This window comes from Micromys minutus (assembly GCF_963924665.1).
Source record: "Micromys minutus genome assembly, chromosome: 9".
NCBI classification, from domain to species: domain Eukaryota; kingdom Metazoa; phylum Chordata; class Mammalia; order Rodentia; family Muridae; genus Micromys; species Micromys minutus.
In genome coordinates this window covers 62,168,528-62,194,569 of record NC_137978.1, presented here as the reverse complement: position 1 = coordinate 62,194,569, position 26,042 = coordinate 62,168,528, and the positions used below count along the sequence as shown (strand labels likewise).

Genomic DNA, 26,042 nt, shown 5'->3' with positions numbered 1-26,042 from the left:
TCAACACCCCAGCTTCCCGCCTGGAAAAGTAGCCTGTGGCCACTCTGCCCGAACTCTCTCGCGTGGATGATGGGCTCCTGAGCTCGGTGAGAACTCCTTTCCACTCTCAGGTCTGGACTCAGAAGTCCTGCCTACTCTACCCAGCTCATTGGCTGCTAGCATCTTTATTGACGGATCAAGAACCAATTGGGAAGCAGGAACTTAGCATCAGAACCACCCCCTTACAGATTTGGTGCTCGCCTGGTTGCAGGTGTTCCTGTTCCTGTGAGCTGAATCCACAGTGGTCCCACAGTCCCTAGCTCCTGATTCTGACAGCGCCCCTCCTCAGAGGGTCAGTCCTTTAGTGTTCTCTGTCCCTCAAGTGGCAAGCCAAGGATGGCTCAATCACAGCGTGAGCTTCCGGTGCGTCAGACTGCTCTTGCCAGTTGCAAGACTCCCTGTCAGAAGAGTCTTTATTCTATATCTGTACCAACCTCTCCAGACTTCCAGAGCTTTCCCTGTTATCCTGACAGCTGCCGTTCTAACCACAGAAGATACTACATCCCGTAGCCCACTTAGGACTTCAATTCTTTCTCTATACTTTTGTAATCTCTCTTCCATTTCCCTTCCTGTGGCTTCCTCTTCAGGCCCCCTCCGTCTTCAACATGCAACTGCAGACATGCAGCGTCTCCCCCGACTTTACCCACAACACATTACAGCTTTGCAGCTCTCTCTCAGCTTTTCCTTCAGCAGGGAGTCTCTGTGTGTCTCTCCATGCAGATCCTGCTCTGGCAGCAGGGTCACCCCTACAGCCTTCCTCTGCTCGCAGACAACGGGTATGTCTTGGTGGGATGTGATCAAATCTGTTTTATTGGCTATACGGAATATTATCATTTGCAGTTAATAATTCATGTTCAGTGTGTCTTCCAGAATGGTCTGTTCCCCAGCTTTGTGACAAGGCTGGGTCAGTGAAGAAGATGGCATCAATCCCGGGCAGATGTCAGTGAGTCTCTACAGGCCCATGGGAGCCTATGATAGTCACATCTGGTCTTGCAGGAAGTGTTTTTGTTAGAAAAGCAATGTTACAAAACCCTCAACAGAGTCAACCCAGCAAAGGTGAGGGATGGCTTTACATGCGACCAAGAGCCCGCGACTGGCCTCTATGGTGGAGGCTGGTGATGGGGCTCCTTTCCAGTGTCACAGACACTACGGATCCAGGACCAACGTCTAGACAGGAGGTCCATGCAGACTGGCCATACTGGCTTGCAGCCTGGCTCTGCTACTGCACCGACGCAGCAGCAGGGAGGTCATTAAGCTCCTCCTCCTTCTCCGGATATACATCTGATACCTTATTCTTCTTGGCAAAAATCTGGTTGATCTCAACGAAGGTCCTGCCCTTGGTCTCTGGGACGATCAGGAAGATGTAGATGGTGGTGAGGAGACATATGGTCGCAAAGATGATGAAGCTGTAGGGACCAAGGCCCACCTGTGGGGAGAGGGACCGGCGTGTTAGGATGTGCTGCAGGGTTCTGGCTTGGTGGCTTGGGGATGTGGGTGATGCTGGGGCCTCGGGTCCCACTCACTTGAATGAATGGGAAGATGAGCCCCACGGTGAAGTTAGAGAGCCAGTGGACACTGCCTCCGATCATGTAGGCGGCTGGCCGGGAGGACTGCAGGAAGATCTCAGTGATCAACAGGGCAGGGATGGGACCTGAGAGAGGGAGGGAGGACAGAGGGATGAGGGAGAGGCGTGAGAGGGAAGGGGTGCGGAGAAGAAGATGACGGGAAGACATGTAGGTTAGGGAGAGACTCTTTCCCGGATGGCACAGTGGCACACAGGGGTCCTTTAACCCATGGATGTTTTGGCACTCTAGCTACCTGGCCACGGGGTAGTGAGCATCTGCAAGACACAGATTTTTCGAGATGGCCCAGTGAGGGTGTATGTGCCGTTCATAAGGATGCCAGTCAAACGTGGCAGCACTGCCAACCCATAGTGCTAATCACAGCCCCTCCCATCCTGTGCTAAAAGGAGCAAGGCAGATGCCACTTGGGGTCACACCCACCCTCCCTGGGGATTCTCAGAGAGTATCATGAAGGATCAGGATGTGGGTCACCGAAACCATGAAACTAGCCAAGGGATACATACTGGGCCCCAGGGCATGTCCTATGACGTAGACAATGACACAGACAATGCTGACATAGGGCATCCAGGAGATGGTGCTCTGTAGGGGTGGAGAAACAGATAGTTAGTATGTAGCAATGCAAAGGCAGGAGAAACAGATAGTTAGTATGTAGCAATGCAAAGGCAGGAGAAACAGATAGTTAGTAATGTAGCAATGCAAAGGCAGGAGAAACAGATAGTTAGTATGTAGCAATGCAAAGGCAGGAGAAACAGATAGTATGTAGCAATGCAAAGGGGCTGGGGGGGGGGGCTCAGGGGAAGGAGCCAGCCACGACTCTGCTGCACAACTTGATGAGATCTTAGAAGTCACCTGAGGAGGAGCTGGATTCGCTGGGGGGAAGGACACCTAGTCCCTTGACATCTGACAATGACTATGCTTGCTAGAACAGACTCAGGCTGGTGCCTAGTCCCTTCACTATGGTGAAAACCTAGGCCGGGAACAGCATGTGTGTCGCTTCTGAGTGGGGTCACCAGCTCAGCTGGCATCTGCTGTGTTAATCTTTTCCTGAAAATACCTCTGGCGTATTTTCAAAGGGGTGGAACTTTTGCTGGACCTTGTAGATAAAGCTGCTAACATGCTTTGAGATCATGGACAGCCATGCACTTAACCTGCCCTCCTACTGTGTACACAGCCTGTATAAATATATTCTCTTACTAAGGCAGCAATGGAACCAACCTGATTTCCTATGTAGTCAGCTCTTAACACCTAATTTAAATGTGTAGCTTTATTCTTCCACTTGTACATGCATGCATGTGTGCGTGCATGCATGTTCCTGTGTGTGTGTGTGTGTGTGTTCCCTTGTAAAACTGTTAAAAATTTTTCTGTAAAAATAGTTTGAGGCCAGCATGGTCTACATAGTGAGTTCCAGGACAGCCAGGACTATATAGAAAAATAAGCTCCCCTTATTCTGTTTCTGCCTTACAGTATTTACTATGCCGTCTAATAAATACAATAAATACAGAACAAAGCCCTTCGCTAGAGACAGGCATCAGAAACATACAACACAGGCCACAAACTGCAGACAGGTGGGAGACACAGGTGAGAGAAAGACCCCAACTCGGCCTCACTCTGGGTTTAAAGAACCCCGGGGGGGGTCTCTCCCCCCATCTCTTGATGTGATACCACCTTTGCTAAGGTTCCTTTAAATGGGTCATTAGCACAGCGTTCCTTACCTGCAGCGCCAGTGCCACCGTCAGCACGCAGCAGGCTGTGAGGCATGTGAAGAAGCCGATGAGGAGAAGAAATCGCCGTCCCCAAAGCTCTACCACAAAGATCTGGAGGTGTGGGAAACAAGACTGTGAGCTTCGAGACCCAGCGCCCTATGTTCTCCTGGGACAGGGCACCCCCAGCAGAGGCTGCCCTCACAGGAATAACCTTCACTGTCCCTCAACCAAGTTTTGATGGGTCAGGAGGAATATGTGCCCAGCCACTGGTGTGTAAATGATTTTACATGCACAGAAGCATGTGTCAGTAGGTGGCCAGTTTGGAGGTCCAGCTGTGTTACTAGGCCCCAGATGTTCACTCTTAAATGAGAGTTCACATTAAGAACCTCAGTCCTGTGGTTCAAAGCTTCTGGTCTCCTGCAAAGAGGAAGCCGGGCACTGGAGTAAAAGTTGAGAGATTCTGTCTACATGGAGGCCTGGCTGGCTCCTCTGCCCAGGGGCCAAGTCTCACTCAGGAGTCTAAGCAGTGCATCGTAAGCCATTGTGCTCTGCAGGGCCTTCTGCCATGCTCGGCAGCCCCAGATAGAAGAGGTGAGGGCACACTGTGAAAGCTCTGTGTTCGGGGTCCATGGCTGCCCCCCACAGAGTCAGGGATATGCTTACAGCAAAGGCTGGGGGTGTCGGAGCCCAGGGGGCATGCTGCAATCCGAAGGCCCAGCTCCATTCAAGGCTGGGAGCTTTTATACTCCTCAGATAGCACTCCACCCTTGGTGGCTTAAGGGACCATCGCCTCACGGCCACTCACCGTGACAATGGTCATGAACACATTGACCGCCCCTGTCCCAGCCGTCACATACTGGACGTCGCTGCTCTTCACACCTGCGCTGAGGTAGATCTGGTCGGCGTAGTAGTAGATCTGGGGGAGAGCCAAGGGGTTTGGCAGAGGGCCTAGAGCGTAGGGATGCCCAGTGGCCCCCTACACCCCAACCCCTCAGAGATACAGAACCTGGTCGCGCACTGCCTTCTGCGCCCAAGCCCACGCGATGCCCGTACCGCGTTCACTCCTGACAGCTGCTGGCCAGCCATAAGGACGATCATGGAGATGAGCTGCCAGCGGAGGGACTGCATACTGAACAACTTCCACACGGAGATGAAGCCCGCGGCCTTCTCAGCCTCATCCTCCTTCCGGATTTCCTCCATCTCCAGGTTCACGTCATTCCAGCCTCGAAGGGTCTGTAGAGCTGAGGGAGAGACGAACAGAGGGCGTGAGCTCGAGAGCCCGGGAACCCGGGGTCGGGAGGGAACCACCACGACCCTCACCTTTCTCAGCAGCCACTTCATTTTTCTTCTGGATCAGCAGGTAGCGGGGGCTCTCGGGAAAGAAGGGCAGGATGAGGAGCTGCAGGCCTGCGGGGACTCCAGTCAGACCCAGGAGGATTGGCCAACCTGCAAGCAAGGGTCTGCTGTCACACAGGCATGGAAGAAGTGGCTTTTCCCTCCACCCTCGGAACTGTGCCAGGCACTCTGAACCATCACCCTGAGAGAGGGCGAGGGCTCTTTGGGGACTAAGTCTAACTTTTTTAGTGGAGGTCTGGTGGCTATTTACACAGTGGCTGAGGCACGACTGACCACAGCGCACCGAGGAGCTGGGCAAACAGAAACGTCACGTAATGCCAAATGTGGGGGGCAAGTGGGAAGTCTCTGTGTGTCATCATACAGACCCACGCTGTCCTTTAGAGACCAGCTGGCTAAAGTGTACTGAGACCGACCCTGCCATCCCACAGAGTGGACACAGGAGCCATCCAGTGATCCTAGGTCATAACCGAATGCCGAGGAAAACGTCGATGGCCTGGATAGATCTGCCCAGAGTTACATGGAGCGTAAAGTCTCAATGTCTGGTGATTGTCCTTACATCAAGTTCAAATCCACCCTACCATCTCCAAAGGGGATGAGCCTGGACCCAAAGAAAGGAGACAACGGGGGTTTAGTTTAGGTCAGCACTGTGATTGCCTTCAGGGAAGACTGGGGTGCCACCGAGAAGCTCACGGCGGTCTTGGGATATGGTACAGCTCTCTCTTGACCTGGGGAGCAGTCTCACGGCATTCTGTTTGTCTTTCTTCTTTTTTAACAAGAGATTTATTGACTTATATATTTTATGTATATGAGTACACTGTTCCTGTCTTCAGACACATCAGAAGAGGGCATCAGATCCCATGACAGATGGTGGTGAGCCACCATGTGGTTGCTGGGAATTGAACTCGGGACAGAGTTGACAGAATTGAAGTAGTCAGTGATCTAACCACTGGGACACCTATCCAGCCCTTCTTTGTCTTTCTTTACTGGGAATTCTATGCATGTTTTGTTCACAATAGAAACAGCTTTATAACAGGTTGGTCGGATGGCTCAGTGGTTAAGAGCTCTTGCTGCTCTTGCATCGGATCTGGATTCGGTTTCTAGCGCCTAGACAGTGGCTCACAGCCACCTGTGAGGGGACCTCATGGCCTCTTCTGGCCTCCACAGGCACCAGGCATGCACATGGTGCACAGACAGACAGACAGACAGACATGTAGGCAAAATATCCATTTGCATAAAAATGTAGAATAAATGGCTACCAAGACAAGCAAGCAGTTCTGTGCCCTTGGGTCTCTGGCTCTCTCACCTTTTCTTCTGAGCTCCACGCCAGTGATGTCATAGTCATGTGTGTGTTAGCCACCACCCTGCCAGTCACAAAGTAGCTCACGCCCTCCTTGTAGCACCCTTAGGGGGTGGGAACCCCAGGTTACACACGCAGAGCAGAGCCTGGGCCCCTTGCCGAGAGCTCAGTTACTGGGGAGCAGAGCTGCATGCACACAGGCCAAATCTGGGTGCTTGGGATTACATGGCTGACCCTGCTCATCCAATTTAGGGAGTTTATAATCACCTGACAGCTGGATAACCAATCGTGCGTTGCCTTCTGATATATGTGTGTGTAGAAGAGGGAGGAAGAGAAAACGAGAGGGCTTGTGACATCACAATCACTTTCCTCTCTGTACTGTGTGGGTTCTCGGGTCATCTGATTTAGCAACAAGTGCCTTTACATACTGAACCATCCTGTTTTCTTGTTCTTCTTTTCTTCTTCCCCTCCTCCTCCTCTTAAATAGAATGTAACTCAGGCTGGCCTCAGACCCACTGTGTGTCTCCGGCTGACTTTAATTCCCCAGTCTCTTTCCTTCACCTTCTGAGCCCTAGGATTACAGCCATTCACCACTTTGTCTAACTTCCCTGGTCTTTCCTAGTTGATTCTATAAAAGAGAAACAGGCCATGAATACCCCCATTAAGCTCATGAATACCTTAAGACACATGTGAACCTCTGAACCTTCACCCCATCTCATAATCCATTACTCCTGGTCAAGAAGTTGGCTGATTCTACCTAGAATATGGATGCCATCCAACATCAAGTTCGGCTCCTGGCTGAACCGCCACTTTCTAGGCTGGAGCCATGTCCTCCCACCTCCTTCTGTCCCTTGATTAGAATTGGCCCCAGATCATTATGTACCTACCTCCTCCTGCCCAAGCGCTGTGGTCTCGCCTCCCATGTGAGCCATATTCACCAGCCCCTGGGCCCCTCCTCCTAGTCCCCTACACTGCAACTCTCCTCAGCAAGACACCAGGCATCGCCAGACACTAGCCTAGACTCAACTTCTCAGCCTTGACCACTAGGCAGCCCTCTTCCTGCGCCACCTGCTGGCTAGCCCTGTTTGAGCAGAGCAGTTGTCCTAAGCCAGGGGTCACACTGAGGGGTCTAGAGCGGGCCTTGCATGGCAGGAAGTCACAGACACAGATGGAGAGCTAACACGCCACCCTTCTGCAGTTCCCTAAAAGCACGAGGATTTCCACATTCTTGTTTCCTCTGCCCGGGCCTAGAATGTTTTCTTCTGGACAGTGCAGTGCAGCGGAGGGTCTGTCATCTGGGGCTCCCTGAGACTCAGCGATAGTCCATTCATTTTAGGTCCCAGCTCCTAAGGATGACGTGGCACCTCGATGGAGGAGCCCTGGACAGGTGGGGGAATGACAGGATGGCAGGGGAACATGGCAAAGCGACACAGGCTCAGGCTGCAGGGTCTGAATTCTAACAGGACTTTGCACATGTTTCCAGTCTGCCAAGTCTCGGGTTCTATATCTGTAAAATGGGTGTGTTTAAAGTACACGGTCTCATGAGACTGATGGGAGGAACGGATGAACATTACAGAAGACACGGCTCCGAGGCCACGGCAGGCATGAGCGTTAAGACCGGTCTCCCTCTCAGAAGCTTAAGGCTCAGAAGGAAAGACAGGAAGGAAGGAAAAAACGAGAAGAGATGGGGTAGGGCTGGGTCCAGTAGACAGCGTGCTTGCCTAGCTTTTGCACAGATCTCTGGGTGTGGTCTTGCCCATTTGTAATCTCAGGACTTGTTGGGTGGAGGCAAGAGGACCGGGAGTTCAAGGTCACTCTGACTACCAAGTGAGCTTGAGGCCAGCCTGGTTTACATTTTGTCTCAAAAATGAAAAGAAGTGTCTGAAGACTCGAGACAGACGTGTGCCTTCTGAGAGTGTGGACTGTCACTTAGCAGTTCGAGGGAAATAGGCCCTTCCTGTTCAGTTGAGACACCTTACTGTCTTCTACAAGGAACTTGTCACTGTGAACTTGCTTAGCTAAGACCTGCACTGTGAGCTCTGGAACAGCCTGTGGACAATGGTAATGGCCGTAGGGGCTTTGGGGAGACGGGGTTGGGGCTGAGGCCTCTTCTCACCTTCCTCGCTTGCCAAGAGACTCCGGAGGCCAAGCAGCTGGGCCACCAGGATGCCGACCGTGATGAAGAGCTGGGGAACCACACCAAGAGCCCCTCGCAGGTTTTTAGGGGCTAGCTCCCCTAAGTACATAGGGACCACATTGGAAGATATACCTGGAAAGAGAGTAGAGTCAAGAACCGGGAAGGCTGGTGAGCTGGCTCAGAGTCTTCCAGAGGACCCAAGGTGGCTCATGGCAACTATAGTGAGCTCTGGCGCCCTCTTGTGGCGTGCAGGCATACATGCTGGCTGGACACTATGCATAATAAATAAATCTTTAAAACACACACACACACACACACACACACACACACACAAAGCCAGGAAAATATCTGGTAGAAACCGACTGTGCCTAAATGTACCTTGCCAGGTGTGCTATCTAGTCCGGCTCCTCTTAAAACGGGGACAATTCAGTTGGTACGTGCTTACTGTGTAGTTAAGAGGACCTGAGTTCAATTCCCAGAACCCATATAAAGCTGGATGTGAGAGTCGGTGCTGGCAATCCCCATGCAGGGGCTCTGGGAGCCAGGCAGATCCCTGGAGCTTGAAGGCCAGCCAGCCTGGCCTGATCAATGAACTCCAGGTTCAGTGAGAGACTCTGTCTCAAAAATACGGAGAGCTCCTAAGAAAACAACCCCCAGAGGCAGACCTCTGGCCTCCACATATATGTGCACATCTGTATACCTTGTCCCCCACACGCTCTCCCATAACACAGTGAATGAGTGAATGGATAGATGGATGGATGAATGAATGAATGACTAAAAGATTGGCCCTTGCAAGCACCTCTTCTAATTCTTAACCCCTTAAACATCAAGGAAAGAAATCACACAGGTGAAGCTCCTGACAGTATTCCCTTCTTGACTACGTTCCCTGGGGGTGCAGCCCAGCCAGACCCTACACCCTTGCTCCTGACCGGCCCAGGGTGCAGAGGGAAGAGGGTACACACATTCCTCTCCTTTGCCTCCGGGAGAAAGTATCAGTCTAGGAAAGGTACAACAGCAGCCCTGCACACTGGCTCACTTTCTGGGGACAGCACATGACAATAAACCCCTGCCTTAAGGGACTAACGCACAAAGCAGGCAGAGGGTTAGATCCAGGCCAAACTGGGATAGGAAGGGATGCCACGCCTTGGGAAATCTTAGATCAGAAGAAAAGCTTAAAATGTAAAACAAAACAAAACAAAAATAAAAACACCAAAACAAATTTCAGTATATATTGTTGGAAATCTGCATTTCTGGGATTCATGTATGCCGAGGCTACTTTGAATATGTAATATTTTTGAAAGGTTTATTATTACTTTTAGTAATGTGATTTGGCGTGTGTGTTTTGTGGGTGTTTACAGACATATCAGATCCCCTGGGAGCTGGTGGCTGTGAACCGCCCGTCCTGGATACTTGGAGATGACCTGAGCCATCTCTCTGTCCCCTACTATGTAATCTTGTAAGATTTCCCATCAAGTCAAAATATGACCCTTTTAGGAATAGATGAATCTGGGGGCTGGTGGGATGGCTCAGTGGGTAAAGGCACCAGCTGCCAACCCTCATAATCTGAGTTCAATCTGCAGGATACACATGGTGGAAAGAAAGAGGAACATGCCCGTTTCCCCCCAGGAAATAAACAACTAAATATTAAAAAAAAAAACAAAAAACAAAAAACGGAGGAAAAAATGCAAGAGCCAGAGAGGTGGCTCAGCAGTTAAGTGAAATGGCTGCCCTTGCGGAGGTCCTGAGTTCGGTTCCTAGTGCTCTCTCATTAGGAGGCTTACAACCAACATAACCCCAGTTCCGTTGGATCCGATCTCTGCTGACCTCCGCAGACACCTGTACTAAGAACACATACTTCCCCCACCCCCCCAGCTCAATAATAAAATAAATATAAAACCGTATGGGTGGGGTGCAGAGAGATGAGTAGTGTGTGTGTCTAGTGTGCACAAGGCTTGGGGTTCCAACCCCAGTACAAAAGAAAGAAGGTAAGGAAGCTTGTGACTTAGCCTAACGCTGTGGTGTGCACCTCTGACTTCAGCACTGGACAGCAGACATGGTGACTGCAAGCTCGACACCAGAATGGCCTACATACATGTTACAGGCCAGCCAGGACTATATAGCAAACCCTGTCACAACTAAGAGAGAGAGACAGAGAGACAGAGAGACAGAGAGACAGAGAGACAGAGAGACAGAGAGACAGAGAGAGAGAGCCAGGCAAGGTGGTCCACAGGTAAAGACTCTTGATGCAAATCACAACAACCTGACTTTCATCCCATGGACCCACACGGTGGGAGGAGAGAGCTGACTCCTGTCAGTTACCCCTGACCTCCGAAGCGGGGAGTGGCATGTGTGTGCCCCTCACACAAACACACTCAATAAATAAACGTAAAAAATAATGGCAAAATGGGAACAAGAACAAAAGCCTGGTAGGCATGTCTGGACTAAGTACGTTTACATGTCCAAAAGCAATTTCTACTTTGTATATTTTTGGGGAGGAGAGGTCTGGTTATGTAGCCCATTCTAACCTCAAACTTGAGGTCCGCCTGTCTTTGGCTCCCAGGGCTAAAATTACAGGGATGTCAGATGGCTAGCTCTACTGGGATGGACTCTGCAGATCAAGGTGGGAAGACCCTGGAGTTGGATTGGAGCAGGACAGGGCGGGGCATGGAGGGGTGTGGATGGGCAGGGAGTGGAGGAGTGTGGAGGGGCGGGGCGTGGAGGGGTGTGGAGGGGCGGGGCATGGAGGGTTGTGGAGGGGCGGGGAGTGGAGAGGTGTGGAGGGGAGGGGCATAAAGGGGTGTGGAGGGGCGGGGAGTGGAGAGGTGTGGAGGGGAGGGGCATAAAGGGTTGTGGAGGGGCGGGGCATGGAGGGGTGTGGGGCGGGTGCAGGGGTTGCTGGAGGTGGGGTAGGAAAACAGTTGTAAGGTCTGAGTTCCTTCTGGCCAGGGAAAGCCTTCAACCTTCTTGCCAAGGAGTTGATCAACAACAAACCCATGGACTGTGAGCCTCCAGAAAGCAAAGCTCAGCTACCTTTGCTCCCCAGTCACGGCTGGGCTGTTCATTTCGTTCTCCCGTGAGCCATGTGGCTGGTGCCTGCGGTCTAAGGAGCGTTCCGGAAGCTGCTTGTCATCTACCTCCACGGCTAACTGAACACGGGCAGCTCTGAAAATCCAGCTAGGCAGCCATTCCTCCGGTTGCAGTCTCACCCCAGTAGCTACTGGGCTCCTCCCTCCCGTGGGCCGTCCAGCGGTGCTGATAATGAATGAAGCCACTGGACGCTACCATGTGCGATGGCCATGTGTGATGCACACGTGCCACCATGCCCTTCCTGGGAAACACCCTGGAGGAGGTCACTCAGATGTTTCTCAGTCCCGAGGCTGGTGGGTGGTTTTGTAATTTTGTGGTCTGTTTATACTTATTTCCTGTGTAACTGTAATTTAATCTTTTGTATCATGAAAACAACAACCAAACGTCTGCTGTTAGGACAGACATTAAGGTGATTTGTAAAGATGTGGAATAATGTCGCCCTTCTTATGAAACTTTTGGTAAAAGTCTTTTTCCCCCCCTGAGGCAGCGTCTTAGGAAAAACACCCTGGTCTTGAACTTAGCATACCTGGTGTTTGTATTGTTTTGCTTTCTGGCTGATTATCTTTCATGAAAACTGTGTGTGTGTGTGTGTGCGCGCGCGCGCACGCGCACGCGCGCGTGCGCTCACGCCAGGGCACAGGAATATCACACTCCCAAATAAATATGCAAATGGAAGAAAATGAGACCAACATTGACTAAGAAGTCTGCTTTTTCTGACCCAACAAAGGTCTAGGCCAGGAGTGCTAATGCACACCTGTAATTCTAGCATTTGAGCAGCCGAGGCAGGAGGATTGTTAAAAGTTTGAGATCAGTGTGAGCTGCAGAATGAGACCTTGCCTCAAAAGCAAATATAAACAAATAAAAACAAAGCAATCAAGGTCTTGCTACATATAAACATGATGTCAGGCTAGCCTCAAACTGGTAATCCTCCTGCCTCAGCATGGCAAGTGTTAGAGCCCCTGTAGCCACAGGTTAGGATTTATTTCTCTGTGTGTGCTGTGAATGGAGCCACTTGTTGAGCAAGTGTCCTGCCACTAAGCTATGGTCCCCACTCTCTTTACCTTTGTTTTGCTTTGACACAGGGCTCTCCAACAGAGAGCGCTTTCTGTAGTCCAAGCTGACCTTGAACTTCCAATCTTGCCTTTGCTTATCAAGTAACTGATATCATAGGCGTATGCCACCAGGGCCAGCGTCTGTCAGGATTTTAAAGTTACATTTATTCTCTCTTCTCTTCTCTCCACTCCTCTCTCTCTCTTTCTTTCTCCTGTGTGTGTGTGTGTGTGTGTGTGTGTGTGTGTGTGTGCATGTGCACGCATGCATGCACTTTTGGGGAGCTGTGCTTCTATTATGTGGACTCCTGGGAGAGAACTCAGGTTGTCAGGCTTAGTGGCAAGTATTGGCATTTTGTCTAGGCTCCACCCTACAGTGACCTGGCCATAGCCAGATGTGCCTGATTCACTATAAAGGGGCTGCTTGTCCCCTCCTCATTCTCTCGTTTTCTTGCTCCTGCTCCCTTACCCTCTTCCCACTTCCCCTCCCTCCTCCTCTCTTTCCACATGGCTATTGCTGGTCTTTCCTCCTCCTCCTCCTCCTCCTCTTCCTCCTCCTCCTCTTCCTCCTTCTCTCTCTTCTTTTCTCTGTCTCTACTATTCTTTCAACTCCCCTCTCCATGAATAAACTCTATACTATACTATACTGTACTATTCTATACTGTGCTATAGTATACTATCTATATCTATTCTATACTTTACTGTACTATTCTATACTATACTATTCTGTACTATACCATACTATACTATCTAGGGTAAACTATACTATGCTATGCTTTACTGTACTATTCTATACTGTACTATACTATTTTATACTGTACAATACTATATTATTCTATACTATACTATTCTATACTATACTATACTATTTCATACTATACTATACTATTTCATACTATACTGTTCTATACTATATTATACTATACTATTCTATACTGTATTATACTATACTATTGTATACTGTGCTATACTATTGTATACTGTGCTATACTATTCTATATTGTACTATACTATTTTATACTGTACTATAAACTATTCTATACTATACTAAACTATTTTATACTGTACTATACACTATTCTATACTATACTATTCTATACTATATTATACTATACTATTCTATACTGTGCTATACTATTCTATACTGTACTATACTATACTGTGATATACTATTCTATACTGTGATATACTATTCTATTCTTTACTGTACTATACTATTTCATACTATACTATACACTATTCCATACTATACCATTCTATACTGTACTATGCTATTCTATACTATATTATACTATTTTATGCTATGACATAGTATACTATACTCAGCACAGGCCTGCAGAGGCACCTCCTTCTCCCACACCATAACACGCCTCCACTAAACATATTCCTGGTTTCCTCTTTCTTTTTATAAAACACTACAGCAAGTACTTTTACTTGATGAGCCATCTTACCAGCCCAAATTGTGGAATTTTAGCTGTGATTAATTGGTGAGTGTTTTTTATTATTATTGTTATTGTTATTATTATTAGAAACCTATCCTGAATGCTCATGATCAATGGAAAAGAGACTGTATCAGCTCCCAGCTGAACATTTCTGGGAGTTTTCTATTTTTTGAAAAGCTTTTGCAGGGAAAAACAAAGGCAGAGACAAGCCAGATGAAGACACGGTCGATGACTGCCCAGGCGTTGTCAGGGATGGGGTGGGGAACGTGACTCAGTACTGAGTGGAGTCTGCCCAAGAGCTATAGGTTTCCCCTGATATGGTTACTCCCCCCCACACACACTCCCACCCTGCAGATCTTCACTTTGACTGACCTGAGCTAACTATTGTAGGTCAGGCTGGCCTCGGACTCAGAAATCTCTCTCTATCTCCTGAGTGCTGGACCAAAGGTGTGCACCACCTCTGGTAACACCAGCTTCCAGACTTCTCTGCCTGCTAGTGAACTCCAGGAATTGGCTGACATCCAGCCAAGTCATCCCTCCACTCCTGCCCCACATGTGGAAGGATAGAGGGTCACTCTGACATCAACTAGAAGGAGATGCCGGAGGACATTTAGGAGGTGCCCGCCTTGCTTCTGAAGGGCCCTGAGAACCGCCAAGGACCAGAACTGCACCTGACTCGGCACTGGGAGAGGCTGTCTGTTGGGAAGCTACACATGGAGCTTTGAAAGTGTCTCTTTTCCTAACCAAGTTCTAAACTAATGCAGCACTTCCCTGCAGCCTACGATAAGAAAGCTGCAGGTGAGGTTTACAAACCAGCTTCTCAATCTTTTTAAGACCACAAATCACAGTTTAAAAATACAGAAATTAGGCTTCCAGAGGACCTGGGTTCAATTCTCAGCAATTCCCACACGGCAGCTCCCAACTGCCATAAATGCAGTTCCAGAGGATCTGATGCCCTCACACAGACATGCAGGCAGGCAAAATACCAAGGCACATTAAAAAAAAAAAAAAAAGAAGAAGAAGAAGAAGAAAAAAGAAAAAAGAAAAAAAGAAAGTAACTTTAAAAGGAAAAACCACAACAACCCAGAAATCTATTGTTCAACTTGGTTCTCTTATACATGCAGACAAACAACTGAAGTAGAATTTCACAAGACTGTTTTGTTCTCATGATGTAGGACAGTCTATCAAACGAAGGCGCTGCTCACTCAACAACACTACCCTCCGATGGGCCATTATCTTAGTCACTGCTGAGATACTGAGAAGAAAGACCAGGCTGGGAGAATCCTTCTAAACTCAGGGTTTGTGGTTTACCCATACAGAGAACAGCTTCTCTGGGCTAGGAATTGTGGCACAGAGATAAAATGACTGTCTAGCTCTCACGGGGTCCTGCGTTCAATCCCAGCCTTTTGGGAAAACAAAGCAAAAGACATCTTCCCCTTCGGGAAGCATCTTTGTGAAGGTCTGCCTGCTGCCCACCCACGAGGACGAGGAACAAACTCAGGCACCATGTAGGGTGAGCTTCAGTCTCTGCTTCTGAGACTCCACACTGCCCCAGATCCTGGGGAGCCACCGGGAAGGGTTCCTTACCTGCACATATTCCAACCAGAAGTCTGGAAGCAATAATTAGCTCAAATGAACGGGCAATTTTGCTGCACCCCATCAAGATGGCCGGCAGGATGGAGAAGATGTTGTTGAACAGTAAGGCGCCTTTTCTGTGGAGGGTGAAAGTCGAGTTAGTGTAAGGGTCCTTTCATTCATCCATTTCATTGTTCATTTGGCAGTGATTCATTCAGTCAACAAACACTCCTTAATGGCTGCTCTCTTACAGCCGTGAGCTTCGCTGGGCCCTGGAACTGACAGAGGTCAGGTGCATATCGTGCTGTGGGGGCAAAGGTCAAAGGGCACTGGTGACGGGGACAGAGGAACATGGACTGAGATACAAGGCCTGAGCTTGTCCCTTGCTGTAGTCCTAGCACTCAGAAGACTGAGGTATGTGGGTTGCTGGACCCGGCGGCTCAGGCCTAACCTAGCAGCACAAGGTAGAGACTGTCTCAAAAATAGACTTGGCGTGCGGCTTGGGGGTAGAATGGTTGCCTAGCGCCGGTCAAGGCCTGGATCCAGTTCCAGTACAACAATCAAAAACAAGCAACAACAACAAGAAAAAAATGTAAGAACATAGACTGTCAAGACCACTCTCTGCTCTTGCAGAGGACCTGGGTTCAAGTCCCAATATCCACATGGCAGCTTGCAACCATCTATAACTCCGGGAGCTGGGGATGGGGGGGACTGATGCCCTCTTCTGGTCTCCCGGGCCTCAGACACACATGCAGGCAAAACGCCCATAGACATAAAATAAAACGGAGGATTAAAAGATAAAAGTTAAAAAACCCAGAACAAACAAATAAAAATGAGTCTAGATGCAGGTTTTGTACCCTTCATAAAGAGTAATTCAATCAGGTAATAGGCAAAAATGGAAAACTAGAAGATTCTAGAAGTATAAACTCTAGATGGCTTAGAGATGAGTCTTTAGATATATTGCTAAAGTATAATGCATGAAAGAAAAAACAGATGCTTAAGATGAAGGGAAAAAAGTTAGAAAAGCATAAGAATTAAGACTGCAAAAAGCTGGGGGCTGGAGAGATGGCTCAGCAGTTAAAAGCACTGACTGCTCTTCCAGAGGTTCCGAGTTCAATTCCCAGCAACCACATGGTGGCTCACAACCATCTGTAATGGGATCTGATGCCGTCCTCTGGTGTGTCTGAAGAGCTACAGTGTACTCACATGCATTAAATAAATAAATAAATGCATTATTTATTTTAAAAAATTGCAAAAAGCTAATCTGGACCAAGATCAAAACCAAACAATAGCCTTAAGAAATGCCAAAATATAAACATGTAAAAATAAAAAATTTCACAGAAAGAGGCCAGCAGAGCCAGGCATAGTGGCCCATGTCCTAAACTCATATCATAGGATGCTGAGGCAGGAGGATTACCTTCTAAAACCCTGCCTCAAAGAGAAACAAACCACTCTGGGCAGTGGTGACTCCCAGCACTCAGGAGCCAGAGGCAGACAGATCTCTGTGAATTCGAGGCCAGCCTGGTCTACAGAGTAAGTTGTAAGGCACAGAGAAATCCTGTCTTGGTGAGAAAAAAAGAAAAGCAAAGGGGGTTAAAGAGGTGGCTCAATGATTAACAGCACTGGCTGCTCTTCTGTGGGACCCAGGTTCGATTCTTGGCACCTACATGATGGCTCACAGCTGTCTGCAACTTTGTAGGCAACAGGATTGCACACAGGACATATACATACATGTAGACAAAACTATATATATATATATATATATATATATATATATATATATATATACACACACACATATATATACATTTTGAAAATACTGTTTAAAAAGGCAAAACATAGCAAACCAAAACAAAATGAAACAAACCCAAACCCAAGACTAAACAAAGAAGACAGAACCACCCATCCACAGAGGTTCCAACACAGCTTCAAAACACACAGACACATTCAAACTACCACTGATGCCCAAGGCCTGGGGTTCCACTACCACAGCCTCAGACAAAATAAAATAAACAAGCAAGCAATGCCAACTAACCCCCACCTCCACACACACACATTTAAGACAATTTTGAGTAACATAATCTCACTACGCCATGTATGATGGCCTAAAACCTTAGACCCTGCTGCCTCTGAAGAGCTGGGGTCATTGGGGTGCTCCCTCTGCTCAGTTATAAACCTACTTCCAGAAGCTCTCTCAGTAGTGTTTGGCACATAGAAATCATCCATAAACCGAGTCACTGTTGCTGTTTGTAAAAGATTTCTGCAAATATTTAAGGCATCTGCAAACAAGTGAATCCATGCCGAATGAATTCCAAGTGGTCATCTCAGTGGGCAAGGCTCGGCCCCACCTGGGTAACAGTTCACCAGTGTTGACCTGTGTCCTGCAGATATGACTCATGCTGGGGGCCCACAGAGGAAGCTATGGGTTCACACTAGCCTCACAGGCAATTTCAAGGTCTCAGATCCCCAACCAGAGGCCGTATATACTTAAGGGGAAAAGTGTAAAGGTTTATTTATACATTTAATTTTAAGTGTATGAGTTATTTGGCCTGAATGTATGTTTGTGCACTATGTACATGCGTGTGCCTGTGGAAGTCAGAAGAGGGCATCAGATCCCCTGCAACTGGAGTTACAGATGGTTAAGAGAGGCCATGCAGATGCTGGAAACCAAAACCTGGGTCCTCTGCAAAAGCAACAAGTGCTCTTAACCACGGAGCCATCTCTCCAGCCCCAAGACTCTTTCCAAAGGAACTGAAGTTTTAAAGCAAGGTTCCAGACTCTGGTCTTAATTCAAGATCATGCCTGGGTCTCGATTTGTAGACCAGGCTGGCACTGAACTCAAGAGCCTCTGCATCCACCCACTGAGTCCTGAGATTATGGTATAGCCTACTACATATGGGTAATTAACTCTTCCAAAGGTGAAAAACACTAAAGGGAAAATGTTTTTTTTTTTTTTTTTTAAGATTATTTATTTATTTTATGTGAGTACACTGTAGTTGTTTTCAGACACACCAGAAGAGGGCATCACCAGAAGAGAGGCACACCAGAAGAGCCACCATGTGGTTGCTGGGATTTGAACTCAGGACCTTTGGAAGAGCAGTCAGTGCTCTAACTACTTAGCCAACTCTCCAGCCTGGGAAGTGTTTTTTTGTTTGAGTGAGGCAAAGGACATGGAATCCCGTGTCTTCTCTGGCATATAGTGTTCATTCTAGGGGATGTCGGGATGTCTCCAGCCACCCCTGACATCTAGGTTCCTAAACATTAGTGCGTACCCAGCTTCTTTGAATGACCACAATAGAAAGGAAAATTGGCCATGCTAGGTCTACCCTCATCTTACGATAAGGACTTCGGTTTTAGGTCCTTGTTTAAAAGCTGATAATGGGTATTTATGAGTTTCCGGTAATAAAAAAATTATCTACCCTAAGAGGGCATGTGGACACATAATCTCACCAGTTGGTAAGAAGAAGCAAAAAAAAAAAAAAAAAAAAAAAAAAAAAAAAAAAAAAAAAAAATCACAAGTCTAATATCACACTTGACTACACAGTGAGTGTGAGGCCAGCCTGGGCTATGTGAGACACTGTTTTGGAAACAGGAACAAAGGCTGAGGAGATGGCCCAGCCGGTAAAATATCTAGTGTGCAAATTTGGGGACCTAAGTTCTGATCCCCAGAATACATCTTAAAAGCTAGGCACAGTGGCATGTGTGACTGGAGTCCCAACAAGAGAGGGAGAAGCTTTGTGGATGGCAGGGAAGAGGAGGCGTGAAGCCTGGCAGCCTTCTGACATTGACTAGTCGGCCCAGCCGGCAGCCTCAGGGGGCCACGTTGATGGGATGGTGTGTGCAACCACCTGAGATCATGTTGAGGCCCATTCACTGCTGCAGAGGGCCATGAGCGAATGGCTTGGTGCTCCTTGATAAGGTGGGCCCTGTGAAGTTCCCTAAGATTCAGTAAAAATATGTTGGAAAAAAATGATGAAGAAGGGGGATGAAGAGATGGCCTGGTAGCTAAGAATCTTTGCTGTTCTTTCAGAAGACCAGGGTTCACCTCCCGGTGTTCTCGGTGCAGCTTACAGCGGTCCTGAATCCCAGTCCCAGGGGATCTAGCATCCTCTTCTGACCTAACCAGGTACTAGCCACACGGGCAGTGCACATACATGGGGGCAGAACACTCATACACATAAAAGAAGGAGGAGGAGGAGGAGGAGGAGGAGGAGGAGGAGGAGGAGAAAGAGGAGAAGGAGGAGGAAGAAGAGGAGAAGGAGGAAGAGGAGGAGGAGGAGGAGGAGGAGGAGGAGAAAGAGGAGAAGGAGGAGGAGGAGGAGGAGGAAGAGGAGGAAGAGGAGGAAGAGGAGGAGGAAGAGGAGGAAGAGGAGGAGGAAGAGGAGGAAGAGGAGGAGGAAGAGGAGGAGGAGGAGGAGGAGGAGAAAGAAGAGAAGGAGGAGGAAGAAGAGGAGGAGGAGGAGGAGGAGAAAGAAGAGAAGGAGGAGGAAGAAGAGGAGGAGGAGGAAGAGGAGGAGGAGGAGGAGGAGGAGGAGGAGGAGAAAGAGGAGAAGGAGGAGGAGGAGGAGGAGGAAGAGGAGGAAGAGGAGGAGAAAGAGGAGGAGGAGGAGGAGGAGGAGGAGGAGGAAGAGGAGGAAGAGGAGGAGAAAGAGGAGGAGGAGGAGGAGGAGGAGGAAGAGGAGAAGAAGAAGAAGGAGGAGGAGGAGGAGGAGGAGGAGGAGGAGGAGGAGGAGGAGAAAGTTTTAAAAGAATGAAAAGAGCAATAGAGGAAAGACAGTGTTTACCCCAGCTTCTGTGTGCACACATAAAGAACTGCCCTAACACCAGTAAGTGTAAACACACACACACACACACACACACACACACCAGACGCTGACATACTCTTCTCTTACCTGCCCAGTTTATTCACCAAGTATCCAACCATGAGAGACCCTATAAAGCCTCCAAAGGGGAACATGGACACCGTCAGGGACCACAGCAGCGTCAAGGTGAAGGACTCAATGTTTTCCTCCTTTCTGTCATAGTAGGTGTTATTGTAAAACTGCTGCATGAACTGAGGGACAGAGGACACAGACCGACAGAATCAGTTTGTTTTGCAGAAAGAATTAATAGGTGTTCAGCTGCTGGATGGGACAGCCCTACGAGAGTTGGGGACGGGGCTGCTTGGGTGGTGCATTGTTTGCGTTATGGGAAGAATTCTGGCAGGCCAACCCCCGTGGTGTTTCTCACACCCTGGAATGGCTGTAGCCTGGTGGATGCTGTGGCCACTGCCCTCCAGATGACTCCACACATGGCCAGGCCACAGAAAGGTATGTTGGTGAGAATCTGAGGTCTGAGGACTGAGTCCTGAAGAGACTTCCCTCTCCTTTCTCTTCAGGGGGGTAGGTGTGTTTTCTCCTTAGGGACAATGAGCAATTCCAAGCCCCTCCGACTCACCACAGTGACCTACCTCTGAGGGAGAGTTGACAGCAGCCACGTTGTACCCATATTGGAAGGACGAGCCAAAGGCAGCTATGAGCGTTGCTAGGGCAAGGACTAAAGTCAGCTTCTGTGAGAGACAGGGCGGATGGCAGTGAGGGACCAAGAGAGGTCCTTGCTGTACTTCAGTGTGCACACACTAGTCTATATATCCGAAGACTGACCCGCTGAGGTTAAAGCAGACTCTCAGCCAGGTACCCCCTGTGCGACTGTTCTCCACCTCCTCAGCTCAAACAACCCTCCTGCCTAAACAACCAGGGTACCTGGGACTTCCAGCAAGTGCCTCTGCAGCTGCCTCACTGCAGCTGGCCCTCTGGTGCTTTTCCACATGTTCCTCACCTACCAGGATCCCGTGTGTAGGGCTCTCTGTGGGCTACTTGTGGATAGCTTTTGAAGTGTAGGTTCTCTTGTTCTGTCTTTGCATGGCTTTCAGACATCAGTCCAGGCCAAAAGGTTTGCCTGCTAGGTGCCTTCTCTTATCTAGACAGCTTGGGCCCTTCCTTCTTTACGGACAAAATCAACGGCACAGGTAGGGACCTCTGTCATGTTTGCTCACCATGGTATCACCAGCACTGAGACGGATGCCTGGCTCAGTTGGCAGTGGGATGGATGGGTAGATGGATGAGTGGGTGGATGGGAATTAGGTACCAGACACTGTAGGTTGTCCCGAAGCTGTTAGTATTTTAATGTTAATTCCACTTCCCCAAGAAGGGCTGCCTAGCCACATGACTCCAACCAAGCCTTCCGATTTTTAGTAAAATAAATGAAAACCAGTGACTGGGCGGGTTGAGGGAAGTAGAGAGGGTGGAGAGGTCAGAGGAGGTCAGAGGACGGAGGGGGAAGATCGTGGCAACACGGAGGTTCTCAAGGACCAGCTAGACCCAGGTGATATTAATTGGTGTTAAAAAGCTATGAACATTAAGAATTTTATAGGTCTAATATCTCATACAGAAGGGCAGTTTTTATCTTTGTCTATTTGATGCAATCTTGTTGTGTAGAAGGTTTGTGGATTGAGAGTAGAATATATAAACCTGTATGAAAAGCTATCGGGCTGTAGAGTTGTGTTTGTGGGATTTTGGGGTACAGAAACACCCCAGGATAGAGGCGGAGAACAGGCAGTAGTGAACCGCCAAGGGAAGGGAGTTGCGCGGACAAGTTGGTCTGTGTTAGTGGCTCGGACCAGGCACCAGAGATGTGTACAGCTCCAAACTAAAGTTGGGCCTGAGGAGTGAGACACTGGGGCCGATAGAGAGATAAAGGCTTTTTTATTTTTTAATATTTAATGCAACAGGACACCAACTGGGTCTTGTATAGGCAAATCAAGCTTCCCACCACTTAGGGTGGTGGTGGTGGTGGTAGTGTTGGTGGTGATTGATGGTGGTGGTGGTAATGGTGGCGGTGATGGTGATGGTGGTGGTGGTGGTGGTGGTGGTGGTGGTGTTGGTGGTGATGGTAATGGTGGTGGTGATGGTTTTAAGACAGGTCTTGTTAAGTTGCTCAAGCTGGCCTTGAACATTTAATCCTCCTGCCTCAGCCTCCCTGAGTTCTTGCATTATAGATGTGAGCTACCATGGCTGAATGGTTAGCTTCTTTCCTTCCTTCCTTCCTTCCTTCCTTCCTTTTTTCCTTCTTTCCTTCCTTCCTTCCTTCGTTTTTGAGACAGAGTCTCTCTATATAGATTTAGCTGTCCTGGAACTTGCTATGTAGACCAGGCTTCAAACTCACAGAGATCTGCCCCTGCCTCTCTTCTTCTACCCCTCTGCCCCTCTGCCCCTCTGCCCCTCTGCCTCTGCCGTGAGCCACCACACCTAGCCCATGCTTGACTTCAAGAACAGGTTGTGATGAGTCCTAGGCTTTCAAATCTCTGTCTCCAGCTCCAAAGAAGTGAGCTGGCTAGGCTGGGGCCCTCAACAAAGAGGCCTCTCTTACTTTCTCAGACGTAGGTTCTCCAGTGGTCCCTGACTTCTTAGATAACTGCTTTACAATGGATGCCATTATCCACAAGAAACTGTCAGCATATCAACGCTGTGAGCATCCCTTCACTGCTGACAACTTTTTAAACCTGAGATTTATTGTAACTATGTGTAAGTGTGTGTGTGTGTGTGTGTGTGTGTGTGTGTGTGTGTGTGCATACATGCACATGAATGTCAGTGCCCAGGGAAGCCAGAAGTGTCATATCCCCTGGAACTAGAGTTATAATTGTAAAGTTGCTCAATGCAGGTGTTGGGGGTTGGATTTGGAGCCCCTGGAAGGGAGTCAGCACTCTTGATGCTGAGCCCTTGCTCTAGCCCCTTGCCAGATATTTTATTCTCTGATGGAAAATGTACCTCCTGAGGCCACATCCCACCTGTAGTACAAAAACTTACCATTTTGCCCCCAAGCTGTGTCCTTTCCCCTTTGCTCTCCTGGAACTACAGGACTAAGCACCAACTAGCAATGAAAGAGATGTTTAATTCTCAGTCAAAAACAGAAGTTGGGGGGGGGGAGAAGTTTTACAAATTAACCTGTCATTTTCTGGGGGTGTTTGTTATTAAGTTGCTTGGGGCTGACCTTGAACTCTTTGTAGCCCAGGCTTCAGGTGAATTTGTGTTCCTTGTGCCCCAGCCTTCATATTAGTACGTAGGCTGGCTTTTCTTCCTGGTGTGTATAATGTGGTGTACTAACACATATGTATTTGTGAACTGATTAGCACAGGTTAGCTCATCAACATGTTCCCCACCTCGCACAGAGGTGAACACAGGTGTGATATGATGATTTGGATAAGCTTAGCCCAGGGAGTGCCACGATTAGGAAGTGTGACCTTGTTGGAGTAGGTGTGTCACTGTGGGTGTGGGCTTTAAGACCTAGCTGCCTGGAAGTCAGTCTTCCACTAGCAGTCTTCAGATAAAATGTGGAACTCTCGGCTCTGCCTGCACCATGCCTGCCTTGGATGCTGCCATGCTCCTGCCTAGATGAAACTGGACTGACCCTCTGAACCTGTGAGCCAGCTCCAGTTAAATGTGGTCCTTTAAAGACTTGCCTCGGTCATGGTGTCTGCTCACAGCAGTAAAGCCCTAAGACAACAGGTAAAATGCACTCAGCAAACTTCAAGCACCCATGGCAGGCGTAGCTACAATGAGGATGTTCACAGTAGATGATACTGGACTGACCCTCTGAACCTGTAAGCCGGCCCCAGTTAAATGTGGTCCTCTAAAGACTTGTCTCGGTCATGGTGTCTGCTCACAGCAGTAAAGCCTTAACTAAGACAACAGGTAAAATGCACTCAGCAAACTCCAAGCACCCATGGCAGGCGTAGCTACAATCAGGATGTTCACAGTCCTGCACATGGCTGCACCATTAGCTGCACCACCAGGCCCTGAAGTGCAGGCTTGCTTGTCCCTAGTAACAGAAACCGTTCACTCTGACTGGCATTGACCATGACCCTCTTCCCCTGGCCCCTGGCAACCGCTCTTCTAGTCTGCAGTCCGGTCTGATAATGCAGCTCATGTCCCTCTGTGCCTGACCATCTGCTTCCAAAACCATTGAAGCCACAAAGCCACAGGACTCCCTTCATCTCCTGGGAGCAGTGGACTGTACCTTTACGTGGTTGAATCGTGTGGCACATGAGTGACAGTCTCACCATTCTTTAAAGGAGAAGGAGGCGAATTTGGGGATAGGATGTAGCTCAGTTACAGAGCCCTTGTGGAGCATGGACAAGGCCCTGTCTGGGTTGTTTCCTTCCATGGCGCTCATCTGCAGAGTGGACCCTGTGGGGACTTCTCTGTTCCTTTTATGTCCCATTGGGCAGCAGGCACGGGAACTCTTGTGACCCCTAGCGTCCAAGTCTTTAGCCCCAGATGCCTTCCTATCAAGTACAGGTGATAACACTAGACCTGTCGAACCCTTTCTCAGCCAAAATGACAGTCTCAGTCAGGTAGGCTGGTAGCCACCTGGGTGACGGAGGGAGGAGGATCTCCAAGGGAGAAAATGGCTGGGGGCTGGGGGAGTTTAGTGGTGGAACATGCTTGAGGCTCGGGCTTCAGTCCCCAGCACTGGTGGATTCTGCCCTCTAGTGGTGATGGATTCCTCACCACTCTAGAGCTCCAGAGATACCCCATGCCCAGCGTCAGCAGTGAGGTCATCTGCTCCACAGGTCAAACCAAGCGGCATTACTGGCAAGAGGATTCAGTCCTGGCCAGACTCCTGTTCACTGCCTCCTGTGCTCTGTCTAAGCGTTCCAGCGCCCAGGGGAGGGCGTGGTGGTTATCCGTCCATTTTACAGATAAGTCACCAAAAGGGTTAAGCACCTAGGTGTGATGGCACGCACCTACAACCCTGGTGCTTGGGAGGTGGAGGCAGGAGGGTCAGGAGTTCGAGGCCAGCCTCAGATGCTCAAATTGTCTTGACAACTAAATTATTGAAAGAAAGCATCTTGCCAAGGTCTAAGCCACAGCTAAAATGGGAAGGAGCCGGGACCAATCACAGGCGTTTTCCCCTCCCAAACCCACGCCCACTCTGCATGGTGGCCATGCTTCCAGTCCATGCGTTATGGACCTTGATAAATAATGTTTAGCACAGATGCCTGCTCCTCCCCACCCACTTATGAGCAAACGCCATCGGAAGGATTAAAGTGTAAATTTTAAATGTGTTCATCGATTCATGTTACCTTCTTGGCACTGGAAAAATTTTTTTCTTAATCAAAGAAATTAACACCTAGTCTCCAGTAACACTGTGAGTTTGGAACAGAAAAAAGAATTTTTTTTTTTTTTTTTTTTTTTTTTTTTTTGGAGACAGGGTCTTTAGCGTAGGCTGGCTTTGAATTCCCTTTGTGGCTGAGATTAACCTCAAACTCCTAATGCTCCTCCCTCTACCTCCAAAGTGTCAAGACACAAGTGTGAGCCATACCTGCTTCACCTTGGACTTTATGGACCCTTGGCAAATACTCTGGAAGCTGAACCAGACTCCCTAGCCCCGTTCCGGGTACTTTTCCAACAGCTGTTTCAGAGGCAGGATTCCTAATGGGCATCTGTCTACAAACACCGCCCGGACTCCTCTAAAACCCCACTGTTTGTCGGGCTTCTGAGCAAGCTGCCCTCTTCCCGACAGAGCATCAAGCTGAGGGCAGGCTCTGCAATACCAGGGCGCTGGGGAGTCCCGCAGGAGCTGAGCAGGCGCCCGGCTGCTGCCAGCCACACACTTACCCCTGTCTTCTCTTGATCCTCTTTCTCCATCGTTGCAAGAGCAGCCAGTGGCTCAGCTCCTCACAATGTCAGCTGTGCTGTTCGGGGAGGGAAGATATTTAGGCTGCACTTTGGCC

At 48.8% G+C, this 26,042-nt stretch overlaps 1 protein-coding gene across 1 annotated transcript; it reads right to left on the bottom strand.

The window, feature by feature from the left end:
- Positions 1-1,258: 1,258 nt before the first annotated feature.
- On the bottom strand, positions 1,259-25,956 carry SLC2A5 (solute carrier family 2 member 5; the record flags this gene model as incomplete). The annotated part of the gene is made up of 12 exons (XM_080921289.1): positions 1,259-1,465; positions 1,563-1,690; positions 2,126-2,201; positions 3,335-3,436; positions 4,131-4,241; positions 4,379-4,566; positions 4,646-4,771; positions 8,095-8,247; positions 15,281-15,405; positions 20,161-20,321; positions 20,718-20,816; positions 25,927-25,956. The coding sequence occupies 12 exons, from the start codon at positions 25,954-25,956 to the stop codon at positions 1,259-1,261; spliced, it is 1,506 nt and encodes a 501-aa protein (XP_080777415.1).
- Between the last annotated feature and the right edge of the window lie 86 nt (positions 25,957-26,042).